The following is a 26,537-nucleotide window of genomic DNA, read 5'->3' as shown; positions in this document are numbered from 1 at the left end:
TTTCAAACTTTATAACCTTACAAAGAAAGGACTTCCTGAATCAAACTTAAAATATGACATAATGTTCGAGGAAGACAAAATAGTCATTTCTGCAAAATGATCAATAGTTTTATTAAAGCATGTTAATACTGCACTATTAACATATATTTGTTGCATATTAACCCCATGTCAGAATGCTGTTCATGATAATCACAAGCTGTGCAAATATTGGACAGAAAGCATTCAGTTCGCTTTGTGTGCCTTTATCACAATGACAAAGCTCATCATTACTAAACGTCTGATGTGATATGATCTCTAATTACAAGGGTTTTTCTGCCTGTTTGTACCTGAAAAACTAAACAAAACTGAGCTTCTCAAACAGGTTTCAAGGGTCTGCATGTAGTGCAGCCAGTGTCTGAAACAATCTTTCAGTAGTAGTGGATACAAGTTTGTCCCTCTGGAGCTGTTGTTTTTTTGTTTTTGAAGAAACAAAAGTCACATTAGCCACTTGAATTTTAAAAAAGTTCCAGTCTGGTTGTTTGGATCTTAGAAAGCAGCTGTTTCATTGCAGAACCTCAACCACTGGATAGATTTCAGTCCTGATTTATCAGCTTTTGACTAAAACTCATAACTGCTTCAGAAGTCTAAACAAGGGAAAATAGAAGGATTGTATTGACACGTGTCACATGTAGCGCTAATGGTTTTCCCCTTTTACTCACACATAGTTAGCTTTAGACTTTTAACATTGATTAAATGACTTTCACATATTCGATGCTTGAATCGGCTCCCTTTGCAACCGCAGACACAGTTTTAACATACACATGCAAACCTAGACTGATTCATCGAGGGTACCTGGGGTTCAGCATCTTGCCCACAGGCACGTCAACAGCTGCAGGAGCTGGGGAGCGAACAAGTAACCTTCGAAATAGGAGACAATCTAAGCAGCTGTGAAAGGAAAGCTTTCTGAGGGCCTCGGGTCAGAAAGCAGTGAGGAGCGTAAGGGATCCATACAGGAGCTGAACAAGTAATCTATTGAAAAAGTCGACTTTTATTCATTCAAAAAGTCTTATTTATGTCACCTGAAAAAATTCATTTGTACCAACTGTAGTCCTTGTATCCACCTGTGAATGATTTCTGCTTTGCTGACGTTGAAGTTTAAAATTGTGCAGAAACATCCAGCTTTGTTTTTGCACACATAATGATTTCTTTTACTGTTTGAGAATAGGCAGAAAAATCACAGATATGAAAAAAAAAAAGTAAAAATTATGAAGGAATTTCTTGCTACTGTTCATGCTGCTCATTGGGACACGTCATCATCACAGAGCCAACTTTGCAAATCAACAAGTGTGCTGTTAAAAAACAAAAACAAGTATGATGCAAAGTGTATGTGTGATTTTTTCAAACCTGCAGAAACTGATGTTTTTCGCCTGCGGTTTGTTTTTTGACAATATGTGATTTTTTTTATTCAGGGAAAAGTCTAACTTTGATTTTTCCTCTAAAGTTCTGTAAATAAACTTGTTTTGTGATGTTTGAAGTTTTAATGCAGATTAAAACTTGGATTCTTGTCAATCGTTTTACTCCCGTTTATCATAACTGCAACAATTCTGCACCAAAATCGGACAAAAACTCTTTGACCAAGTTTAGATGTGCAAAATGTCCCCACGTAGGACAAACCAAGTACAGGGAATTCAATTAGGCAAAGTGGGAATATTACATTTATTATCCGCACACACACAGCAGACTATTCAAACATTTCATTTATCACTTCTTACACAGCTTTCATCAATCACAAAACTATTACAAGGAGTCCTTTGTGGCTGGTCAATGATGATTCCCCCCTCACTAACTGACATTGTGAAACATTGTTTTCTGCACAATGTTTGCATCCCTGGAATATTATCTTGAATTATTTGGTTGTTTAGCATACTAAATTGATTCCAGTGGCCATTTTTCCTAGTTTGGAAGAACCAAAAAGGATCAGCATGTGCAGGAAAACAAAACGAGGATATGTCAGACTGTCGCTTGCAGCACTAGAATGACTTTGCTGTGATTTCCTGCATCTGTGGTTCACGCCAAGAAGGTCAAGGTGACAAATGAGAGAAGAAATAAAAGTCGGGCCTCTTACTTAATAATGCCAAAACATGACTCGTAGCTTGGAGGATCATGTTGCACCTGATAAGTGAATATCAAAACTAGGATGATCAGGTGGTCGTGTCACTTCCTGTTTGCTTTTCTAGAAGCAGCTCAGTGACACGGGTGATGATGTCTGGATGCACCAGGCAGTCTAACAAGTCGTTAGTGGTTATTGTTGTATGCGTTGATGCCTTATAATCCTCTGACAGGTTCTTTGATGTCCCGTCTGCACAGTCACATTCTCTACACCGAGTTGAACCAGCGTTACGTCCACGTGTTCTCTGATCGAGTCTGACAGCAGCTGCAAACCTGGTTGTCTGTGCTGGATCGGAGCTGACAGCGCAGTCCTCTTGAGATCTGACTGCGCCGTTGCTGGAAGAGTTGACCTCTACATCTTCGGGAGTCGTCCTCCTCAGTTCTTCCTGACAGCGTACAGAGATGAGATGTGGTCCGTAGGGAATACTGAAGGGTGCGCAATTCCTAACCCGATCGCTATTTTTCTTGATTTGCCCACCCGAGTCGCGCTTGACTCGACAGGTGTCTCGCAACTCTGGGCTCAGTTTGCTGTGGCAGGAACTCCTTTGTTTCTGAGCCCAAGCTCTCACCGCCAGGTTCAGATACTGCATATTGTCATTATGGGATGTTACTTCTTCCTATAAAAACAAAAGAAAAACAGAGAGAAAGCTGGAGACAGCTGCCAAGAGATAAACAGTGTACAGCCTTTAAGATTACAAAATGAACTGCCTGAATTTTAATTGAGCGCAATCTGCTAAACAGATTCAGACAAAGCAATAAAGAAAAAACAAAACAAAATCTATGCATGCCTGGAATGACACTTAGATGGTCTAATAAAACTGCATTATAAATCCCTTTAATGCTTGCAAGGTTCTCCAAACAAGAACTGCCATTAGAATCATTTATAAGAAGCTGTACTTAAATTAATATTCAACTCACAGAGGCTTTAGAGTTTGTTTAATATGTTTAATACTCTGTATATTTCCAGAAAAAGCCCATCTTGCAGAGGCAGTTAATTTGCTTTGTACATAGATTTTTATTAAATGTGCTGGTGCCGTTTGTTTGCAACTCAGCAAGATTATACAAAATCTACCAGGCAGAACCTGGAGAGCAGTGTTCCCACTACATTTCTCAGAGTGCACTTCTACTTCTTTACTTTTGTAGGAACAAACCAGTCACACTGGACATGCAACCAACACAAACAAAGAGGAGACAACTGACTCCAGGATGCCTTTGATCAATCAGGCAGAGTGCCACACATCAGCTGTCCTTCAAGACAAAGGGTCAGGGAGGCCTGGCAATCGAACCACATGCATTACAGCTCACACCAAAGCCATTTCTGCAAGATTAGACCAGCTAAATGGCAGCAACTGACTGGAACCCCATGGCCCACTACATCCACTGTAATCTCCATATCTACAAAGGAATTAGCATTTATCATTTAAAGCCTTATGAAGAAGAATAATTTTCACTAAACCTGCCTCCAGGAATTCTACCTGGCCTAAAGCATTAAAAGAACATTAACAGGCAATTTTCCCCCCTTTCCTGGAAATCAGATGCAACACAAATTTGGTGGGAGCTCCTCAAAGAACCATGACTTTTCCCACACAATAGGGCTGCCACGATTAGTCGACTAGTCACGATTAGGTCGACTAGTCACGATTACGTCGACTATCAAAATCGTCGACGACTTGAAGCTTTGTAAGATCCCAAAAGACGCAGAAATAAGTAGTAGGATTTAAGAGTGTAATAACGGACTGAAACAGAAGATGGCAGCACTGCATGTACAAGGATGCCAGCTGACGTTAAACACCAAAGAAGAAGTAGCTGCGTCCCAGAATTCATAGCGCAGCCCAGCTCAGTTTACAACAATGGCGGCAGCTAGTTAGTTTTAATATCACTCTTATTATTCTTTCTGGTTCACAAAATAAACGTTTAACATATTTTCAGGCGAGAATGTAGCTGTGTAAACCTCAAATATCTGCTCAGTTTATCAAGACACCGCATATTTTCAAAAGCGCTCCGACGTTTTCGGAGACGTCTGTTACCCACTAGCTCGATAGTTAGCCGGGGGCAAGGCTAACTAGAGCCGCTGAGAACACCGGACTCCCGGCAAATCGTTTTCAAACCCGCCGTCTTTCGCTACTCAGGTTAAACATGATATATAAGTCACTTAGATAACTTAAAAATGTTGTTTGGCTTTTTTAGTATTTTATTTGTTCCTGAGTAAATCAGTTTGGCTGAGATTAAAGTTATAGTTTTTACACAGCTGAATAAACATCAAGCAGACAGCTGATTATCAGAAGTGTGAGAATATACTCCGGTGTCCTGTTATATTTTAGATAGCAAGGAGTTTATTAAACTCCACTGAAACAATCTGCAAATTTCATTAAAATTTAATAAACTATCATCTTGTCTTTATTTTTAGTTAGCATATACCTTAAACACTTAAAGCTGTAAGCTAATGATAGTTATATAAGAGCAGATGCATGCTAGTGCAATAAGCTGTACCTTTTATGTTGAATGGATGCATGATCTGATTAGTCTGATTAATAATCACCGACTAGTCGACTATCAAAATAATTGTTTGTGGCAGCCCTACAACACGAGGCATTTCTTCACCTAGGTGTTCATTTTTTTTTTTGTCTAAATTTGTGCACATTAATATATAATACAGTTTTGTTCCACAGTTTCTGGAAAATGGAAATATAGGTTTAAACTGGCGCAGTGAAGGCATCTGTGACTCTCCTTGTAGGTGGGAGATTATATCCTTTCTTGGCTAATCAATATGCAAAAAGCGCTTTTTAAAAAAAGTTACCTGAAGCGCTACTTTTGTTGCCACAAGAAAGACTTCAGCTGAACTGCTCTACCTGACTTCAAGCACAAGTACTCAGAATCAATCACAGCATCGTAATTATCCCCCGTACAGATCACTGCTACCCTGCTGTTTGTTTTTAATCCTTCAAAGTCAAGTTTCAAAGTCCATGAAAGGTCATCAGGGAGAATGTTATCATAGTCTATTATGATAACGATATGAAACTAACTGGGTGTGCAAACAGCTGAACTAGACTAAAAATACTGCGTAATTGGTCCTGAAGTTATGTAAGCATAACTACCTTATGTGTTTAAAGTAGAGACGTCCTTCACGACTCTTATTACAACTTATATCGCCGTCTCTAAAAGGACAACTGTGAAAAAAAGGCTCTTTTAGAATATCACAATAAATCATTTCATAGCAGCTCTGAGAAGCTACTTTAACAGTGACTGAGAGGCTTTCAGCTCCCCTTACATTATGACACTGCAGCTCATACTGTATCTGCATAGAAAATGACACACAGTAAGAGACATAAATATAGTCTGTAAGTGGGACAAGCTGCCTGGCTGAACCTACTGATAAGCAGAGAAATAAGAAGGTGTGGGAGGTACAATTGGTTAGTAATCTAACAAAGTCAAACCAGTGTCTCAGCAAGTTCGTGGAGGCCTGGATACATTCATGCAGAAGTCACTTACACTTCAAATCACTAATGCAATCCAAAGAAGGACTTCTCGTACTTCAAAGATAAACATACGGTCTCCAGGGTGCTTTCATTACTTAATCAAGGACTAGAAGAACTTCATCTGTAATCATTTGCTATTCAATAAATGTTCTGAGACAAAGTGTAAATGTCCTTTGTTTGAGAAGTCTGATATCCCTCTCATGTATGTACCACATAAAGCTATAAGTCAGCAAATGCTTAGCTTAGCAGAGGATTGAACCCTGGGAAACAGCTAACTTGCCTCCGTCTGAATTCAAAAATGAAAATCTTTGATTTTCCAGGAGGTTTTGTGCGCAGCTATAGCTTCACTATAGGGCTGCCACAAACGATTATTTTGATAGTCGACTAATCAGATCATCATCCATTGGACGTAAAAGTACAGCTTATTGCACCAGCAGCATCTGATCTTATATAACTATCATTAGCTTACAGCTTTAAGTGTTTAAGGTATGTGCTAACTAAAAATAAAGACAAGATGATAGTTTATTAAATTTTAATGAAATTTACAGATTGTTTCGGTGAAGTTTATTAAACTCCTTGCTATCTAAAATATAACGGGACACCAGAGTATATTCTCGAGCATCTCACACTTCTGATAATCAGCTGTCTGCTTGACGTTTATTCAGCTGTGTAAAAACTATAACTTTAATCTCAGCCAAACCGATTTACTCAGGAACAAATAAAATACTAAAAAAGAGCCAAACAATAACATTTTTAAGTTATCTAAGTGACTTATATATCATGTTTAACCTGAGTAGCGAAAGACGGCGGTGGGTTTGAAAACGGGCTCTAGAGAGCCTAGCCCCCGGTTAGCTATCAAGCTAGTGGGTAACAGACGTCTCCGAAAACGTCGGAGTGCTTTTGAAAATATGTGGTGTCTTGATAAACTGAGCAGATATTTGAGGTTTACACAGCTACATTCTCGCCTGAAAATATGTAAAACGTTTATTTTGTGACCCAGAAAGATTAATAAGAGTAATATTAAAACTAACTAGCTGCCGCCATTGTTGTAAACTGAGCTGGGCTGCGCTATGAATTCTGGGACACAGCTTCTTCTTCTTCGGGGTTTAACGGCAGCTGGCATCCTTGTACATGCAGTGCTGCCATCTTCTGTTTCAGTCCGTTATTACACTCTTAAATCCTGCTACTTATTCCTGCGTCTTTTTGGATCTTACAAAGCTTCAAACGACGCGTCGACTATTAAATCAGTCGTCGACGATTTTGATAGTCGACGTAATCGTGACTAGTCGACTAATCGTGGCAGCCCTACTTGACTATATGCTTGACTCTCTACAGGTTGCCTGACAACGTCATCATCACAACACTGGCCAGGATACAGTCATGGTAAAAACAAAGTACACTTAATTCTATGGTCTTACATATCAGGACAAAACATTAACTAGTTATTATCAGATCATAAAATTAGGAAAATACAACCTCAGATGAACAGCAACACACAACAGTGTGTCATTATACAAATTTAACAAAAACTATGCAAAAGCAGTTCATAAAACACTGAGAACACTCCAGGATGCAGTAGCTTCTACACCCACTTTTAGCAGCAATAGTTTGAAGTAATCATTTCTGTATGACTTCTTTGGTCTCTCTCACCAAAAATCAAAACAGGAAAAAATGGAGGAATTTGAGGAATCTTGGCCCACTCCTCTTTACAATGTTGCTCCAGTTCATTGAGGACTGTGGGCATTTTTTTCTGTGCATAGCTCTCTAAAGGTCCCACCGCAGCATTTCAATTGGGTTGAGGTCTGGACTTTGACTCGATCGTGATTCTTTTCTTTTGCAGATGGAGACAAGAGTCTTCCTTCTGGCAACACTCTCAAAAAAGCCGTCCTTGTTCAGTCTTTTCCAAATTGCACCGTCAGGAACTTTAACATTTAACTTGCTAACTGAGGTCCGTGTAGTCTGAGATGGAGCTCCTGGGCTCATTGCTGTTTCTGAGAATTGCACAATATGACCTTCGGGTGAATTTGCTGGAACGTCCACTCCTGGACAGACTGGCAGCTGCCTTAAATGTTTTCTACTTGTAGATAATCTGTCAGCGCAGAGTGGACTTCAGTGTGTGGAAATTACCTTATAGTCCTTCCCGGACTGACGGAAAGTCAGTCAACAGTTACGTCTCATCTCACTCTCAGGCATTGTGTTAATACACACCTAACACCCCAGACCAGCAAACTTCCAAAATGATGATCAGTTAATCCAGTGCATTTGATTAGCAGTACCTGGCTGCCACTTCCAATGGAAGCAGTAATGGTGTCCTTAGTTTTGGTTAAAAACGGTGAAATATGTCATTTTATTTATCCAAGCCTTGTTAAGAAGCAGATGATTTTTATTATTTTCTCATACATAAAACCTTAAAACTGACAGAGGCTGTGCTTCCTATTTGCCACGGCTGATTATCATCAGATTATCTGTGTGAAGCGGTGGGAATGAGAATCAGCACCTTCAAATCTGAGGCCATGGTTCTCAGCCAGAAAAGGGTGGAGTGCCCACTCCGGGTCAGGGGCGAGTTCCTGCCCCAAGTGGAGGAGTTTAAGTACTTTGGGGTCTTGTTCACGAGTGACGGGACAAAGGAGTGGGAGATCGACAGACGGATTGGTGCTGCGGCTGCAGTGATTAGTCTGTTGGGGTGAAGAGTGGGCTGAGTATAAAAGCGAAACTCTCAATTTACCGGTCGATCTACGCCCCTGCCCTCACCTATGGTCAAGAGCTGTGGGAAGTGACCGAAAGAACAACATCGCGAATACAAGCGGCAGAGGTGAGTTTCGATAGGGTGGCTGGCCTCTCCCTTAGAGATAGGGTGAGAAGTTCGGCCATCCGGGAGGGGCTCAGAGTAGAGCCGCTGCTGCTCCACATCGAAAGGAGGCAGCTGAGGTGGTTCAGGTATCTGACAAAGATGCCTCCTGGCGCCTCCTGGGTGAGGTGTTCCGGTCATGTCCCACCGGGAGAAGCCCCCGGGGCAGACCCAGGACACACTGGAGAAATTATATCTCTTGCGTGGTCTGGGAACGCCTTGGTGTTCCCCCGGATAAGCTGGAGGAGGTGGTTGTGGAGAGGGAGGTCTGGGCTTCTCTACTTAGGCTGCTGCCCCTGCGACCCGGCCTCGGTTAAGCGGAAGAAGATGGACACATATATGGATGAGTGGAAAATTAAATAAAGCCATGAAATGCCTTAATAAGAACTTCAAGGCAAGCATGTGAGACTCTACTCGAAGGCTGTAAGGTCACGACCCCCGTTAGATATTCTGTCATCTGGTTATTTGATGGAGGGTGCTATTCCAAAAAATCTCATTGGCTTTCAACGAGGTTGAGATGTGTTGAATCAGCCTGGTTATCATTTAATTCTAATCAAATTTCATATTCAAACTATTAATCCGGCTTTTGTTCCCTTTAACTGCAGACAGTGTCATCCTGGAAGAAGCTAGTGCCCTCAGAATGATAGCACTTCATCACAGGATGAAGATCATTACTGAGAGCGATTCTATATTGATTTGCAGTGACCCTTCCTTCTAAGGGGGGCAATTGGAAACAAAGCAGGTCAGCAAACCCCCCACCCCCCAAAGCTAAAGAGCGATAAGAGAACATCTCACTGTGGAAGACAAAGGCTCAGGTTTCATCATCATCTGCCTGTAGTTCAATTGAAGGTCAACAGCTATAAAATCATGGTGGATAAAAGGGACCCACTGAGGAGCATCCAAATTTGGATCCCTATTTTGCCCTTTGACACACAGTATTGCTCTTAGAGATGGCACGATACCACTTTTTTATGTCCGATACCGATATCAGAAATTTGGATATCTGCCGATACTGATATGAATCTGATATAGTGTTTTTTAATCAATAAAACGTTTTTTTATATCTTGCTGCATTTTGTATAAGTTTATACTCAAGTTTAAATAAACAACAATACTAAAGCTATTCTGTTATACCTGTATGTAAAAAATACAACAAAATATTTCATAGTTCAGCAACACTGATCAATCTAATAAACTTAAACCTGCTCCATCCTCCCTATTCTGGTATTTTAAAGAGTACTTAACAGAAATATTAAGCAACCTAACTAATAGGGTTGCAAACTCCCAGCAAAAAAAAAAAAATAGGGAACCACCCCCCAACTCATTAATCGATATAATCAAATTTAATTTGATGCAGGGGGAAAATGCACAGAAATAAATTATTTTTCAAGAATAATTAAATAGATTCAACATCTTTCTTCAACAGAACTGCAGAATTCACAGATGGTATCTTCTCAAAGGAAAAGGTACTACAGCTTACTAGGGTATATTAGACTTAACAGTTACTATATACAGTAATGGACTTCTATATATTTTACATCAGATTAAAACTTTGGGTGTCAGATTCAGATAATTATTTATTAAAAGCTCGACATTTTAAATGAGAATAAGAAAGAAAAGTATGTCTTTGTGCCCCCTTTTCCCTGTTCATGCCCTATCGGCCCCCCTGGCTAAACTTTGCTAGATCCGCCCCTGCACAGTTACCAGCCATCAGCTACGTAGAAAAAGATCCTGGTGTAGAAAGTAATATTAAATACATTCTAACAACAGCTTATCAAGCTTAAACGTGCTGCTGTTGTTCAGCCGCTGGTTTCCTCTTTCTGGTGCAAAGTGAGCCAAAAACTAAGAAGAGAGACGGACTCTCGACAGAAAAGCCGATCAGCTGATCATTGATCAGTTTCATGATTGAAGTAGCAGCAGGAGAGAGAGAGAGAGGCAGTCGCTCCATATATCGGTTGTTAAGCTTAACGTGGGAATGCTTTACAAACATTCAGAGATGAACTTACACACTTGCTTTACTTCTCTCTGGGAAAACTTTCTCAGAGATGAAATGCTGGTTTGGTAGCAAGACTACAAATACACACAGCTGCTCTATCACGTGATGCATACTGCTGCGACGTTCTACGGTTATGAGCCGAGTTACGCCGTGTAGCAAGTTTTGTGAGGTGCTTTTTTGATATTTAATGGATCGGATTACATTTTTTATTTCTCGCCGATATCCGATCCAGTAATTTGGGTCAGTATCGGACCGATACCGATATGTAATATCGGATTGGTCCATCTCTAATTGCTCTCTAAATAATTCCCTACACAGCAACAAAGAACAGAGAAAGAAGCAGTGAAGCGTTTCATTTTCATTTTGTGAAAAAGCAACAAAAACCTGCATTTCTTTGCACTAGATCAGAATATGATCCTGACAGAAGCGAGAAGAAGGTGTAAGAAGACAGCTTTTAAACTGACACAGTAATTAATATCAAAGAGTAATTACTCGTCACCTCAGTGGGGTTGAGCCAGTTGTCAGTGTTGTCATCGCTTCGAGCACTTTTAATGGCACAGACAACCGTCTTAGTCACAGCCTCGCCAACTCTGGCGATGTCATCCACTTCCTGTGTAGAAGCAGAGAGCCAGGAAAGAGCACACATGATCAAGATGGTTACCATCAATGATAAGAAGAAGTAGTTTGTGGTGTCTGTGACCTTGGCAGAAAACAACTAGAGTGGGACAAACCTGAGAATAAACAGAGTCTTGCACCAGGGAGCCTTTTTTCACGCCCCTTCATATACATACACTCATCATAATGACAGGAAACACTTTACTGCTGGTCCTGTTCATTACTCAAGAATGAGAGGAGCCTTAATACAACATGAATCAACATGTTCGGGATAATAACTTGCCATCTACTCTGAAATGTTTGGAATATATATGATATTGTGTCATTTTGGGGCATTTTTGGTGAGCTCGGGATGAAAGAGACATGATGCTGCTTACCAGCTCGATCCAGGAGTTGACGCTGACGGTGATAGGATCCACTGACTCTACATAATGCCACCAGTGCCTGGGGACATAGAGCACCTGTGCAAAGAAGATAAAGTCTTCACTAACTTATCAGTAATGGCAAAGTCAATGACAGCTCCCGCTCTTTTTCTTTCATCTTCCTAAATACTAGGAAATACACGACTGCACATATCCGCTAGATGGCAGCATAAACCTTCCCCCCTCTGCTGTTAATCGTTCATCCATTCATACAATGGGTGTGTTAACAAAAAGAAAGAATGCTTATTGATTCCCCGGCCTCCACAGCAGTCTTGAATCGTCTGCTGCCTGACAGGAGAAGAGAAATGAGCCGTCTTTTAATTTAATTTGCAGAGGTGGAGCCATCTTTGAGGAGACTGTGGTAGATACTGAAAGTATTCGTTCTGTCTCAACAGTTGAAGCATTTCCAGGTTTTCTTTGAAGCATAAACATAAACTCAGAGCTGTCAGCTGTATATAAAAGGTCAGGCCAAAGCTTGCTGTAACACTGATTGGAAGAGGTCAAGGTTATTAAAGTATCCCAGCTGTCATAGGGCGAGAGGCGGGGTACACCCTGGACAGGTCGTCCATCCATCGCAGGGCTAACACAGCGGGCAATTTAGAATCAATTAAAACTGTCTTTGGACTGTGGGAGGAAGCCAGAGTACCAAGACCACGCAAACATGGGGAGGGACTAGAAGGAGAGAGCAGATTCCTCCTGTTTTGGCTTCCTGTTAAATCCAGAATTCAATTCAAAATCCTGCTCCTCACATACAAGGTCTTAAATAATCAGGCCCCATCTTATCTTAATGACCTTGTAGTACCATATCACCCTATTAGAGCACTTCGCTCTCGCTCTGCAGGCCTACTTGTTGTTCCTAGAGTATTTAAAAGTAGAATGGGAGGCAGAGCCTTCAGTTTTCAGGCCCCTCTTCTGTGGAACCAGCTTCCAGTTTGGATTCAGGAGACAGACACTATCTCTACTTTTAAGATTAGGCTTCAAACTTTCCTTTTTGCTAAAGCATATAGTTAGGGCTGGACCAGGTGACCCTGAATCCTCCCTTAGTTATGCTGCAATAGACGTAGGCTGCCGGGGGATTCCCATGATGCATTGAGTTTTTCCTTTCCTTTCTCACTCACTATGTATTAACAGACCTCTCTGCATTGAATCATATCTGTTATTAACCTCTGTCTCTCTTCCACAGCATGTCTTTTATCCTGTCTTCCTTCTCTCACCCCAACCGGTCGCAGCAGATGGCCCCGCCCCTCCCTGAGCCTGGTTCTGCCGGAGGTTTCTTCCTGTTAAAAGGGAGTTTTTCCTTCCCACTGTCGCCAAAGTGCTTGCTCATAGGGGGTCATATGATTGTTGGGTTTTTCTCTGTATCTATGAAGCGCCTTGAGGCGACTTTTGTTGTGATTTGGCGCTATATAAATAAAATTGAATTGAATTGAATAGAACATGCAAACTCCACACAGAAACGTGGTGGAGTTGACCTCAGGACTTTCTTGCCATGAAGCAACAGTGTTATCCACCACGCCACCGTGCCGCACTGTTGCAATTTATTTCACTATTAAACAATAAAACACAAGGGTGAGCTCTGACCCTGACCTAGAAATCAAATCACAACTAACGGACTTTTGTTTAGCCGACAGTTTGTTTTTTTGTTGCGGATAGGAGGGTATTTAATAAGCTATGTGAGCTCCAGAACAAACAGATAGTGAAACCAGACAACTGGATAATTGCTCTGTGTCCATAGTGACTGTTTCTTTTTCTGAAACAAGGTGAAAAAGGATGACCTTCATGCAGGAGCACCTTCACAATTATTCATAATCAAAGGAGGACAAGTGTTAAAATTACCATCATGAAAACCAAATTTGGATTCCACAAAACCTCGGTCGTATCTTTGGCTGAGCACATGACATAAACCTGACTGATTCATCAGGCCTGTTGGCCTGGACCTGACCCAGTTAGATCAAGAGCGATAACGCTGCTTAACCTTTCGCTTTCATCACTATAGGAACAACAGTCTGTTGAAGGTGATCCAGTATAACTGTAGACGCCTGACTTTAATTGGGACACAAGTCACGACCGTCGCCTTGCTTCAAGCTTTTATGAAGGACACCAAGACAAATAAATCTCACTGTTCAGTCTACTTTCACGTGTTCACTGCTTAAGGACCAATAAAGTTATATTTTATGGTTACTGCTTCTGTGTCACGAGCACTTCATCATATAAATGTAAAGCCACAGCATTGCATAACTTCAGACTTTACTAAATCACTGGTTTTTCTATAGTCTGAAGAAAATGCAGCTGATTTAATCCAAACAAAGAGCTGTCAGCTCACCGTTAGGTATAAATTATAGAGACTAGAGCTAAACAGTACTTTTGTATTCTTCTTATGAATTTTGTTTATAAGCGTCTGGAATGCGCTCTCTCAGGGCTAACACTGATGATTATTGCTCATTTACTTTATTGATTACTTTACAAAAAAAGAAAATATAGAAAAATATTGGTCTGAGATCTCTGCAGACATGATGTCATCAGAATTCCTGACCTGTCCTGGCTGTAGAGTGACGATGTGTTCACTGGCACCGTGGAAGGTAGGGAATCTCCTCAGGTCAGGATGAAGAACAGCCACCTGGCTGAAGACACTTGACTCTTCGTAGGGGATTCTAGTTGGGTAAAGCTTAGCTGTATCCTCCGGGGGAAAGAGGTGCCAGCGCTTCCTGCATATAGGACACATCAACAGAATGGTTAAATATAGGGATGGGTACCGGTATCGTTCTGACATAAACGGTAGTAACCAGACCGAAAAGCAGCGCACATTTCGGTGCTTTTTTTTCCTGAGCTGGGATTCACTTTAGATTCTAGCCAATCATTTTACGTTTCCGAGGATAGTAGGCGGGTCCAGGTACGTACGTTCTTTTAGAGCAGAGCTACAGATTAAAATGCCCAAGGCGAAGCGGTCAAAAGTCTGGCTGTACTTCACAGCAAAAGATGCAAACTCAGCAGCTGCAACAAGTGCTTTAAGCTGATACTGTGATACTGTCAAAGGAGGTAACACCTCAAATCTGATGAAACACCTGGCGACGCATAGCGGTTTTTTTAAAAGCCGAGAAATGCGCCGTATTTGGTAGCTTGCTGCGAGACCTCACACCGAGCACATCTACTGCGGGTGTGGTGCCTGTTATCGGACCCGGAGTTAGCAACATCGGTAGCTTAATGTTGTCCGTGTGTAATTTACGTTGAGTAGGCTAACCACGTTATTACATTAATGCATGTAAGGTGAACTAGCAAACATCATCATAGCTACATGCGGCTGTCTTCTTGTTTGATGGCAGATACTCCCTTCACCCTGGCCAAAAAGGCTAAAATGACCAAAGAAAAAGTGGAAAACAGTTAAACATGAGAGGTTTTTGGACAAAGTTTGTGTTTTTTCCATTGTTTAAGCTGCTTCCAGCCAAGAGTGATACCATATATGCCCCATAGCTGCAGAAAAGGCTAACATTGTTATCTTTTTACAAAAAAACAGCTGAACATGAGAGGTTTTTGGACCAATTTTGTGTTCTCCATTCTTTAAGCACCGGTTTGAGCACCGTTTGAAAAGTACCGGTTTGGCACCGGTATCGGATAAAACCTAAACGATACCCATCCCTAGTTAAATATGACTTTAGATTAAAAGATTAATGCTAGAAATTAACTCTTTTGTCTGGTCACTCATGCGGTGTTAATCGATGACCTTTTAAGCTGTAAATCGAGCTTGCAAATAAAACACTGATAAAAAATTATCAATATTAAAACGTGCTAACAGATATTAACATTGATATTCTGTAAATTTAGCACAAAGAGGAAGAAATACTTCATATCATTTACTTTGCGCTACAGTGAACAATAATAAAAAAAATTAAACGATATTGCTGTAAAGATCCAGATATCCAATATCTGTTAATTAAAGAGAGCCTTAAAACCGTCTTATTCTGCGGGACAACAAAAGCTGACACGACCAGCTACAAATCCATCTCTGTGAAACAACTCGATTTCCTCTAACATGAACATTAAACTACATTCATACAGCCACTCCCATGATTGTTTTCCGGTACTACGACCCACCATTCACACAAATGTCACGAAATCAATCAACCCTATTTTATTTTTGAAAGATCAGCGGTGTCAAAGGACCGCTCGAGCTGGATTTCATTCCATTAGAGATCAATACCAAATAAAAGAACTCAAGACCCAATTACAAGCGGTGAGATATAACCGTTGCTCTCTGGAAGAACAGTGCAGCGAGACAAGGAAGACCTGCTCCCTTAGATTTCGTGACTCACAGAACCCCATAAAGCGCCTCACCCTCTGTCTTCATTTCCACCCTCTCTAGCAAGCTCTGTGACAAATCAACTCTTTTTCAGAGGGCAGAGGACAACTCGCACTCCGTGTCAGCATTTACAGTACTCTGCAACTCCAGTGTTGCAGAAGACCTAAGTGCTTAACAGGCAGAAAACTTCCACAACCACCAGAGGGGTGAAACACAGACGTGGTTTTATGAAATCCTGAAACTTCTCACCGCTCAGCTGCAGCTTCTCCCCATTAAGTGCACAGCTATGACAGGACAGTGTCACTTTTTATTTCACACCTGACACTGAGTGCTTCTCGCTGCAAACTTTTCCTGTCACCCAATTAGAAAATGAACGTGCTCGTCTCTTTGCAACGAGAAATGTGTCGATAAAATAAACGTTTGACTGGTGTTAAACTCGACTATAGACCCAGACAGTGTGTCTATCTCGCATTGCAACACTTTTTGGGCTAGCATCACAGTGCAGAATACCAAACTATTTGCATGACTCACAGTTACTCATACTTACACCCTAGTTTTACCCAACCTGTCCTGTTTTGCAACATAATCAAAACCTTGGATGCAAGTTGAAGCAACGCTGTCAAACGTAAGAGACAATGAAACAATGACAAACAGGAGTTTCATTTCAGACATGAATCTAGAAAATAGATCCACATTTTTAAATGTAGGATTTTTAAACACAAAAAAGGGGACATTCATCAATTAGACTAAAAAACTGCACTCTTTGCGGAGACATTGAACCGTTCAGTGCTTTCGGTTCGGTACGCATATGTATCGAACAATACAAAATTTTTAATTTATTTTATCAACTTTTCTTCTGACGGTGCTGTCTGTGTTGAGCGCTCAGTGGATCTGCGCTCGACAGTGCAGCCTAGGTGGAGTAGTCGAACGCAGATTCACTGAGCGCAGCGCAAGCTAGCGAGACAGAAGCTAAGCTCGTTGCAACATGGCAAATTGAACCTCCCCCACCCTCATTCAGATCTGGCGTTTGGAACTATTTTGGTTTTCATGTGACGTATGACCCTGAAGGTAAGCGCGTCATGGACAAAAGTGAAACTGTATGTCGGATGTGCCACGCAATGCTCAATTACATTGGTGGGAACTAGTGCGTTAGCGCAGTTAGCTCGTTAACGTGTTGACGCCGTCCAGCCCCACGCACGGGTGATCCGCGGTAGCTCGTTAACGGAGATTTGCCGTGTTGTGGCGTTAACGTCATTTCAGATTAACGCTGACAGCACTAGTGGGAACACAACGAATATGACTGCACATTTACTCCGACATCATCCTAGTGCAAAGACAAGTGGAAGCAGACAAAAACAACAAGCATGCATGCTACAAACTTTACCCGAGTCATTTAGACAGCCGTTAGCACATGATTCTCCTTATGGGGACCTGATATGTTTAATATGCTGCTGAGAATATAGCCCAGAAGAAGCGTATAGTATAGCTTTTATTTTGGAAAGAGACATTTCTCTGTAATAAACTCTCTTTTCCAAAGATGAGTGATTCCTCAATCAGATAGATTAATTTTTTTATTACTTTGTTGTTTCAGTACCATTACATTTAAAAACTGTACTTTTGAGTTAAAATATATATTTATAATTTTAATAAATGACAGATTAAAAAAGCATGAACATTTTTTGTATCGAAAAAATATCAAACCGTGACACCAAAGTATTGAACCGAACCGTGAATTTTGTGTATCGTTGCACCCCTAATAAATATGTAACCTAGCAGCTGAAAAACCCCAAAAAACCAAAACGCTTGTTTTTTTTGTCTGTATGAAACGTTGGAGGCACGGCCACTCTGACTGAAAGACTTCTTCACCTCTGCCAATTCCTGTCAATAAACAATTCCTGAGACCACTCAGCCATTTAGTGCCGTTGATGCCTGCTTTACTTAGCAGTAATGAGCAGGTCTCTGTGCACATAACGATCATGGGGTTTATGAACGCAGCTTGATCCTGTTAGCTGATAACAAGGCCCTTCAGGCTATCAAAAGAAAAGCATTCAAGTACCATTTAACCCAATTTTGTTTTTCCAGTCTCGTGTCGTACGTATGTTTGCATTTATCTTATCGTCTGGTTACTGAGGAGCACACGAAGCATCAGCACAGGTAGCGAATCATCTTACCGTCCTTGCACCTGCAGTACAAGGTTACAGCCGTAAGAGTCCAGGTGGCATGGTGTGTTGGCTCCCTCTGTGCCGATCCATAAGGTGCTCTCTCTCCCATTACGCCCCTCAAAGCCAAACTCGGACCATTTTACATGCTGCAACACACACACACACACATTCGAACGCCATGTAACAATCCAAAATGCTGTGCGTATAAACGACTGTTTACGATTTTCAGATTACAGTTTTGGTGCTTTCTTTAAAAACGTGACATGGAAACGAGAACCGTCACCGCTCTTCTATCGGCTCACAGATGTAACCCAGCCTCATCAGCTACAATGACAGGGCCTATTACAAGTGACCAATGGAGGTCCCCGAGTAGAGAAACCAAGCAACAGCATTTGTCATCTTTCAAGGAAAACTAGTCTGTCAATCATGTGCCGTCAGGACACAAAGGAGTAGCAATCACACCGGCATCCTGAATAATGAAGTCATTACCACGCATGCAGGCAGCTGTAAGCTTTGACAGTCTGGTCAATCGAGCCTTCGGGCAGCCTTTTTGCCAGCACCATTTATCCTGCAAAAAGCCCGCGTCTGTCTGTCTCAAAGGCATGAATGTAAGGAGGTAATAATTGGAGGTGGATGCCCAATAAAAATTTATCACCGAGATAAAAATGAAATAAATTTGTGGCAGTGGCTCAAGAAAGGATGGCACTTTTATGTCTTTACCGGCCAGATGATGAGAACAGCTAGTATAAAGCTGCCATCACAAAAGCTTGACATTTTAATTGAAAATGTCAAAACAATATAAGAATAGAACGAAAAAGTTATTTTGACTCGCTTATTTGAATCGCTTGTTAATTTCTGTTTCTTACAAAAGGGATAAGAAGCTTATAGTATGAAACATTTTAAATTAAACATTTATTATTATTGTAAATAAAATACATAATGCTTAGACTGTATATCAGCGGTTGTGATGACATCAGCCACACGGGGGTAAATTAGTCCATTTTTTACTTTATTAGTTTGCTTTGCAGTTTTCTTCATTAATCATTTGGTTAAACCTAACACTGGTGTTATGAGGCGCGCACATACTAACATTGTGTGGTTTTTCTAAAATGTTTTGTTATATTAATTATGTTTCTCTTTCTTTGAGTTACCTGGTTTGGGAGGTGGCTGTTTCCTGTCTGGGCAAAAGGCGTGGCTGAGGACTCTGGGAACAAAATGCCTGCTCAGCAGGACCAACCATGGGCTCACCAGGAGTAGGGGTGTTTTTAGGTTTAGTTAGGTTAGTCAATATTAGTGTGTTTTTGTTTTCCCCCCTATTGTGTGTAAATGGTTTGGCCGAATCATTATAAAAGCTACCCTCATGTGTCTTTGTAATTAGGTCAGTTTGTGAGTTAAGTTGTGTCTCATTTTGTTTTGTTTAAGTTTCTGGAAATTACTTTTTGTGGAGTTATATTTAGTTGACCTCTTTTATGGGCCCGCTAAGTATGTTTTTGAATTTTGTTAATTTTGAACTTTTTGAGGGTTAAAATAAAGAAAACCCTTTTTGAATACACTTTTTTGCCTGTGTCCTCTTTGCTTTGGCTGCTTGGTCCCTCACAGCGGTCCCCAACCTTTTTTTGCGCCACGGACCGGTTTATGCCCGACAATATTTTCATGGACCGGCCTTTAAGGTGTCGCGGATAAATACAACAAAATAAAACTAGTACTGGTACTGAAAAAAAGAAAATTTACTCATAACACACATGAAAAGACCCAGGAAAACCGAGTAAACGATAAAAACTATAACAAAATAACGCTGAAAACCGATAAAAACCCTGAAAACCATACATTTCACACCTGAGCCTCAACTCTCGCGGCCCGGTACCAAACGACTCACGGACCGGTACCGGTCCGAGGCCCGGGGGTTGGGGACCGCTGCTGTATATGATGTCAAACATTTGGTCATGCAATCTTCGACATGTGCTGTAGAAATACCCACACTACACAGTGTATGGGACACAACTGCAGTTCTGACATATTTTAAGGCTTCAGCATCAATACAATGAAAACACAAGTAAATCTGAGCTCTTTTACTATTTGTTGTGCTTCTCTTGTTCAATACATAACATTTGGTCAGTGTGTCTGTTGGAGAAGGAATGGACCGAAGGTGTGAGCTAAGGAAGAAGACTTTTTGTGAATGTGTGTAGCTGGCAGTGTCCCTACATGCCCGCTTCACACTAAGTGGCTTGTCTGAACACACAGCCCATCCACCACCGTTGGGATATATTAGAAACCAAGCTCTGAGTCAGACTAATAAAAAAATGATGCTGTGACTTCCTGGGAGCAAATCCTGGTTCTCTTAATGTTCTGGTAGCCAGATACATGGGGTCAAATGTTGTGTTTTCAATATTTCAGCAGCCTACATGCTTAGAAAAAATTATTTAACTAAAAAACTCCAACACTTAAAATAAGGAATTTTTTGGAGTGCAATCAATATAGTGAAAAATGGATCCCTGCAATATGTTTTCAAGCACTAAAGCCTCAAATTTTAGGTAAGTTTAATTAGCTTTTATCTTGCTTTCTTGGATATTTAACCTGATAAAATAACCTGACCAAAAGTCTTTGTCACTGCCCTTTAGTTTCAATGGCAATTAAATATCTCAGATATCATCAAGATTAGCAGTAGGGATGCACCGATACCGATATTGGTATTGGGTATCGGGGCCGATACTGTAAAATGTGTGTGTACTCATACTCGTAAAAGTTAACCGATACCATGAACCGATACTAACTTATTTCATTAATCAGAGGGTGGCTTGTCATTTTTGTTGTAGTTTTTTAGATTGGCCACTAGGGGGCCAATTATTATTTTATTTATTATTTATTTAATAATAATTATTTTGTTTGTTTGTTTACAATATGGACACTCTGCAACAATTTAAAAGTTTATTTTATTCTCAAACCTAATTTGTATTTATTTTATTCCAAACAGAAGTGTTTATTTATTATTCTGAAAGCTCGAGACAGTGCCAATAGTTCAGTGATATTTTGTTAAATTACAATGTGGAGACTCTGCAATAATTTAACAGAAGTGCTTATTTTTCACTTGAAATTTTTTTGTGGTCATTTTTATTAAGATTTTATTTTTTATCGACAGGGAATATGATAAAACCTGTCTTCCAATTCATAGTATTTGCGCGCGTGTGTGTGTGTGTGTGTGTAGTAGAAGTATCGTTTTTTGTACTCTGTATCGGCAAGTACTCAGATCCAAGTATCGGTATCGTATCGGTTTGAAAAAATTGGTATCGTTGCATCCCTAATTAGCAGTAAACTTGTAAACTTGTGCAAACACTGATGCCAGATTTCAGCTGGACTGTTTAACTTATGTTACATGTCAACATGCATGCAGCAGGATGGTTACCTCAAACATGAAAGGCTGATCTTGAAACATCATGGCAATATATTTGTAGTCAGCATAAGCCCAATACTCTGAGTAGGAGTACTCAGAAAAAGGCCCCACGTCTGCTCCAGACTGACCCTGAGTCCAGCTGAGAAACTGAGCTACACTGGCCTCCACGTAGGAACACTGGGTCTCAAAAAGAGGAGCCGGAGCTGAGAAAATAACAACAAACACAGACAAGACAATAATTAGTGAAAGGTTTTGTACAGTTTTAGTGAAACGGTTCAGCTGATCTAAACTATGTAGATATGTAGCCACAGAACAGCAGCTTAACTGACGATTATCGAGTGTAATCACCTCCATAAAGTAGGATTTTTGACAGGCTGCTGGTCTGGAACATTCAGGTGTGTGTTAACGCAATGCCACAATCTTCCCAGGAGTGAATGTCCTGACAAATTTCCCACAAGGTAAGACTGCAACACTCAGAGAAACTGCACAAATACTGACAGCTGTCAGCGGTATCCCTCAAGCTCCCAGTAATCCTCCTGCACCTATTGTATCAATTTTTAAATCCTAGGTGACGTTTCCTCGGGTTATGGCAAACAAAAGATTTAAAAATACATAATTTAAAAAAAAAAAAAAGAAACTCAACCACCAAGATTCAAAGTTGTCAGAGATTTTTAGTAGGTGGATTTATGGTATCAATTTGAAAATCCTATGTCCCCTCAGTCTCGAGTTATTGTGTTTACAAAGTTGCATGTCAATACCACCCACTCGATACCCAATCAGCCTTTTACGCCTGATGGGTAAAAAAACCCCCAAGAGTCACATCCCAGACAGGCCTCAGTCAGCATGCTAAATGTTAAAGTTCAGCACAATTAGAAACACGTGGAACAAATATGGATTGTTTGGAAGATTTTCTAGAAGAAAGTAGAGGTGGGAATCACCATACATCCCACGATACGATATTATTGCAATTTTTTTAAAATATTTTGCGATATTCAGATTCTGTACATAAAGGTAAACTTTATCAATATTCATTTTATCTAATAACAAAGTCTCACACTCAGTCTTTCTCTCATTTCAGTTTTATTGTTGACAAACTGAACGGTTTGTATTACAGTCTAGTCCAACTTAACTGAATCAACCATCTGGTACAATTATAGCTATTCTGAACTATGCAGTTTATGAAAACTATGCAGCCCCTTCAGCAACTGAAGAATTTGAAAGTAAATGAAAACAAAATATAATTTTACATTAAATAAAAAAGTTTTAAACTTAATTAAAATAAAACTTGTCTTAAATTAAAATAAGTAAACTGTCATGTTTATTGCTGCCAAAAAAAAGTTAAACACATTTGGACAGTGAAGGAATGTCAGGATTCTTGCTCAGAAAAAGGATCAACATGCTCTGAAGTCAGAGCACAAAAACCTTTTTGTAACAAAATATCGATTTCTGCTGTCCCTGTATCCATACATTATTAGCAAACAAAATATCACCATACTACACAGTATCGATTTTTTCCCCCACCCCTAGAAGAAAGCCTGTTCTCTGCTGATATTGGACAATCCAGCAGGACAATGATCCCAGGCTGAAAAACAAAACAAGATACTGTAATAGTCCAAAGTCCAGACCTCAACTCAACTGAAATGCTGTGGAGGGACCTTAAGAGAGCTGTGCATGAACAAATGTCAAATGTAAAGAAGAGTGGGATAAAACTGCTCCACAATAATAATCCTACAAACAATTACTTTAGGTCGTTGCTGCTGAATGTGGTTATACAAGCTACTAAATTAATCAGTTGTAATGATTTATTATTTCTTTTTTTCATAAACAAGGTGTGTCTGTGGTTGAGTGATGACATTTAGAATGCATGATGAGAAATGCCCAACCTGTAAGCTGTTGCAGCGATTAAAAAAAGATGATTTAGAAATCTAATTAGCCAGCTTTTATCAGAGGGCATACTCTCTGTCGTTTATCAGAGAAAGAATCATTACCGGAGCCGTTTCAGAGCCACACTGAGGACAAAATACAGCAGATGCTCAAAAACAAAGACCCTCAGTGTGTTTTTTATCTGTGAAACGTTATAAATCACATCGTTAAACAGCCGGCTATCCTTTATTAGATTATGTCAATATATAAATGTTAATTCATTGGAAATTGTTTGAGATGCTATACAAGTTTCCATAAGCTCACACAATACTTGGAACTAAAACAAACCTCAGTTTATTGTGATCAGTTATTGCTCAATAGAAATAGATCATCACTATCTTGTATTTTAACAGGTCTTGTATTTTTTTTTGTCTTCTTTCATTTTGTGTTCAAAAACTGAATTTTAGTTACAGCATCTGAAATCATTAGAAAGGAAGAAAACAACACAGCCCCAGATTTGTAACAGCTAAATGCAGCAACAGCTGAGTTTTCCTTTAAGATATTACTTTTAAAAAAATGTTTTATTACAGCTTAATAAATATGCAAGATCTAATAAAACAGCTTAAGCCCGATAGGAGTGCTTGCGGGAACTGAATTTATCTTTTTGGTCACATAAATTTCTTTGTGAATGTTTAATCCAGGTGAGTAATTACAGATAAATTCATTCAACAAATTGAATTACTTACCTTTTGTCTTCTCTTTTCTCCCAAGTCGGAATCGGATGAGTCTGTCACCAAGACAGCTTGACAGATGCTCTGCTGTCCAGTGGAGAACAGGCCAGTCGCAGGTCATGTTCAGGAAAACTGCGGGCTGCTGCAAATGATGCACAATCCTCCGGGCCTCCTCTGGGCTGAAGGGTTTATTAATCTCGGTGGTGTCAGCCATAGCCTTTGGTACACACTGACAGGAGGATGAAACACACGACGAACATAAAGCTGATTAAAAACGACAATGTTTTATTATTAGTCAGTGCCTACAAGCCATGTTCCTCATCTTCTATGTTAAAATAGTGAATAAAACTACAAAGCTTTTAATGTGTGCTGAAAGAAAACTCAATAAAAGAAAAGAAAACTCAATAGTGTGAATGCATCACAGCATTCACACAATAATAGAACAGAATAGTCCTTTATTGTCATTGTACAGGTACAACGAAATTGTGGGTGGGTATAATATAATATAATATAATATAATATAATATAATAATAAGCCATTACCATATCAGCAAGTCAGTGTATGTAGAGACAATCAAAACAACCTGCTGATGTTCAAACCGAGCAGCAGAACTGTAATGAGGCTATGATGTGCTTGGGCTCACCAAAATTGGACAACAAAACACTGGAAATATGTTGCCTGGTCTAATGTGTTTTGATTTCTGCTGAGACATTCAGATTGTGGGGTCAAGATTTGCCATAAACAGCATGGATCCATTCTGCCTTGTACCAACCGTTCAGACTGATGGTGGTATAAAGGTGTAGGAGCTATTTTTAAGGCACACTTTGTACCTCTTAATACTAGCTGAGAACTGCTGCTGTTGTTGCTGATGATGTCCATTTCTTTGTGATCACAGTGTGTGAATGTTCTGATGGTTGTTTCCAGGATAACACACTATACCACAAAGTTCAAAGTGGTTTATTTAGCATGGCAGTGATTTGAAATAGCTTCCACAGTCACCAGGTTTAAATCCAGCTGAGCACCTTTGGGATCTGATGGAACAGGGAATTCAAATAATGGACGCGCAGCTGATATATCTGCAGCAAATGTGTGATTTTATGTCAACATGGACCAAAATCTCCAAGAAAGGTTTCCAGGCTATGGTTGAATATATACCTTTAGGAATTAAGGCAATTCTGAGGGGAAAGGGGGTCAAATCCAGTACTGGCAAGGTGTAAATGATGACGCGACCTTGGAGTGCATGTTCATTTTATGGCAGAAAAAAAGCAATAAAATATTATTTGTTAGCAAATCAAGAAGTTTTATTACCGATGGCATTTATCTACCACAGGACAGTGGGGATTTCCTATTTAGAATTTAACTGGTAATCGGATATCAGTGAAACTTTGATTCTCGCTCTTTGTAACCAACTTCTTAAACAACTTGGATCCAGATTGGTACCGTTTTCTACTTCCAGATACTCTTAGGTATATTGTGTTCTGTAAAGCACTTATTCTTCCACTTCTAATTGGTCAAATAATTATAATAGGATTTGGTTTCACTGATATTTCCCACTTGACTAAATGTGGGGACTAAACTAGCGTTACACGACAGAAATGAGCAACTTCCTGAAGAACTATCAAACAACTCAGAGGAAAGAAATAACGCCTGGGCTCAAAAGGCGCTTTATAAAAGGGACAGACAGCGCTCAGGTGGCGTTTGATTCAACAAGTATAAGTGTGAAATGTATAATTAATTACAGGAGAGCTGGAAAAGACCAAGGCCATTATTAATGTTATTAGGAACACCTGGGATTTCCCCAGACAACTTAAAACGTCTGGTGTGAAGTAATGAGATAGCTAGGTTAGCTATGTTTCATCTATGTGAACATATTTTCTCTATTTACACTGTAGAAAGATGCTAATAAACTAGCTTCGAAGAAATACCAGGATCCTTAGCAAAAAACACCAGGACTCACCTTTCACTACACGTGTAGACGAGGTTCGGGCGGAAGTAAACAAAGATCACATGACAGCGTACGCGTTCCAATTACGTCTATAACACATCGCTGTGAATCTGCACCATTTGGGCTCCTGCGATACTACAAAAAACCCGCTTACGCTAATTCACCAGACGAGCCGAAATGGCAGCTACATAGGAACAGTTTCCGAAACCCGCAACTATTTCCGGTTTGACATGCGCAGTTAAAGCAAACAGACGCTATCGGCTGTTTTTGTTTGTGTGGCCGAGGTAGTTTCTCGTTGCTGTACCGTCGTTAAAACCGGAATTTTTAACTGGCCTGACAAACGGGAGGTTAATATGGGTGCCGGTTCGAGCACCGAGGCCGAGAGGGAGCCGCTTCTTGTTCCTTCTTATGTGGAGACGAACAGTAATCCGGTAAACAGCAGAGTGTATGGGAGAAGATGGCTGGTTCTGACCCTGTTTTCCCTGCTGGCACTGATGCAGGGAATGGTGTGGAACTTCTGGGGTCCCATACAGAACTCAGCCGCTCACGCTTACGGCTTTACCAAGTCTGACATCGCGATTTTGGTGCTGTGGGGCCCGGCTGGCTTCCTCCCTTGGTTGCTGTTTATGTGGTTAATGGATAAAAAAG

The 26,537-nt window shown here is 40.3% G+C and overlaps 2 protein-coding genes across 3 annotated transcripts in view; one reads left to right on the top strand and one right to left on the bottom strand.

The window, feature by feature from the left end:
• Window positions 1-811: 811 nt before the first annotated feature.
• hspbap1 (hspb associated protein 1) lies at window positions 812-26,278 on the bottom strand. 2 transcript variants are annotated; one of them, XM_087830156.1, is made up of 8 exons: window positions 25,902-26,278; window positions 23,959-24,172; window positions 21,362-21,552; window positions 17,971-18,107; window positions 14,039-14,210; window positions 11,461-11,544; window positions 10,968-11,078; window positions 812-2,765 (listed from the first exon to the last, which is right to left on the bottom strand). In XM_087830156.1, exons 2-8 carry the CDS (start codon window positions 24,155-24,157, stop codon window positions 2,181-2,183), a joined length of 1,479 nt encoding a protein of 492 aa, XP_087686282.1. In that variant the 5' UTR covers window positions 24,158-24,172; window positions 25,902-26,278; the 3' UTR covers window positions 812-2,180. The 2 variants fall into 2 exon arrangements, with proteins under 2 accessions (XP_087686282.1, XP_087686283.1); XM_087830157.1 differs by lacking the exons at window positions 23,959-24,172; window positions 25,902-26,278 and adding an exon at window positions 21,698-21,832.
• slc49a4 (solute carrier family 49 member 4) overlaps window positions 26,004-26,537 on the top strand; it is a 60,137-nt gene continuing 59,603 nt past the window's right edge. Inside the window, exon 1 of the mRNA XM_087830158.1 lies at window positions 26,004-26,537. Within this exon, the coding sequence (XP_087686284.1) occupies window positions 26,243-26,537 (295 nt within the window). The 5' untranslated portion in view covers window positions 26,004-26,242.

Source organism: Neolamprologus brichardi, chromosome 16, assembly GCF_056152115.1.
Source record: "Neolamprologus brichardi isolate AB-2024 chromosome 16, ASM5615211v1, whole genome shotgun sequence".
Taxonomy (NCBI): domain Eukaryota; kingdom Metazoa; phylum Chordata; class Actinopteri; order Cichliformes; family Cichlidae; genus Neolamprologus; species Neolamprologus brichardi.
The sequence above is the reverse complement of the archived record's forward strand: the minus strand, read 5'-3'. Positions and strand labels throughout refer to the sequence as shown.

Excerpts from the sequence above, each read along its gene's own strand:
- hspbap1 (XM_087830156.1), bottom strand. The coding sequence starts at position 24,157 with ATGGCTGACACCACCGAGATTAATAAACCCTTCAGCCCAGAGGAGGCC. Across the intron at positions 11,079-11,460 it reads TCAACTCCTGGATCGAGCTG|GAAGTGGATGACATCGCCAG; the intron begins GTAAGCAGCATC and ends GCTTCTACACAG. Across the intron at positions 2,766-10,967 it reads ACTGGCTCAACCCCACTGAG|GAAGAAGTAACATCCCATAA; the intron begins GTGACGAGTAAT and ends TTGTTTTTATAG.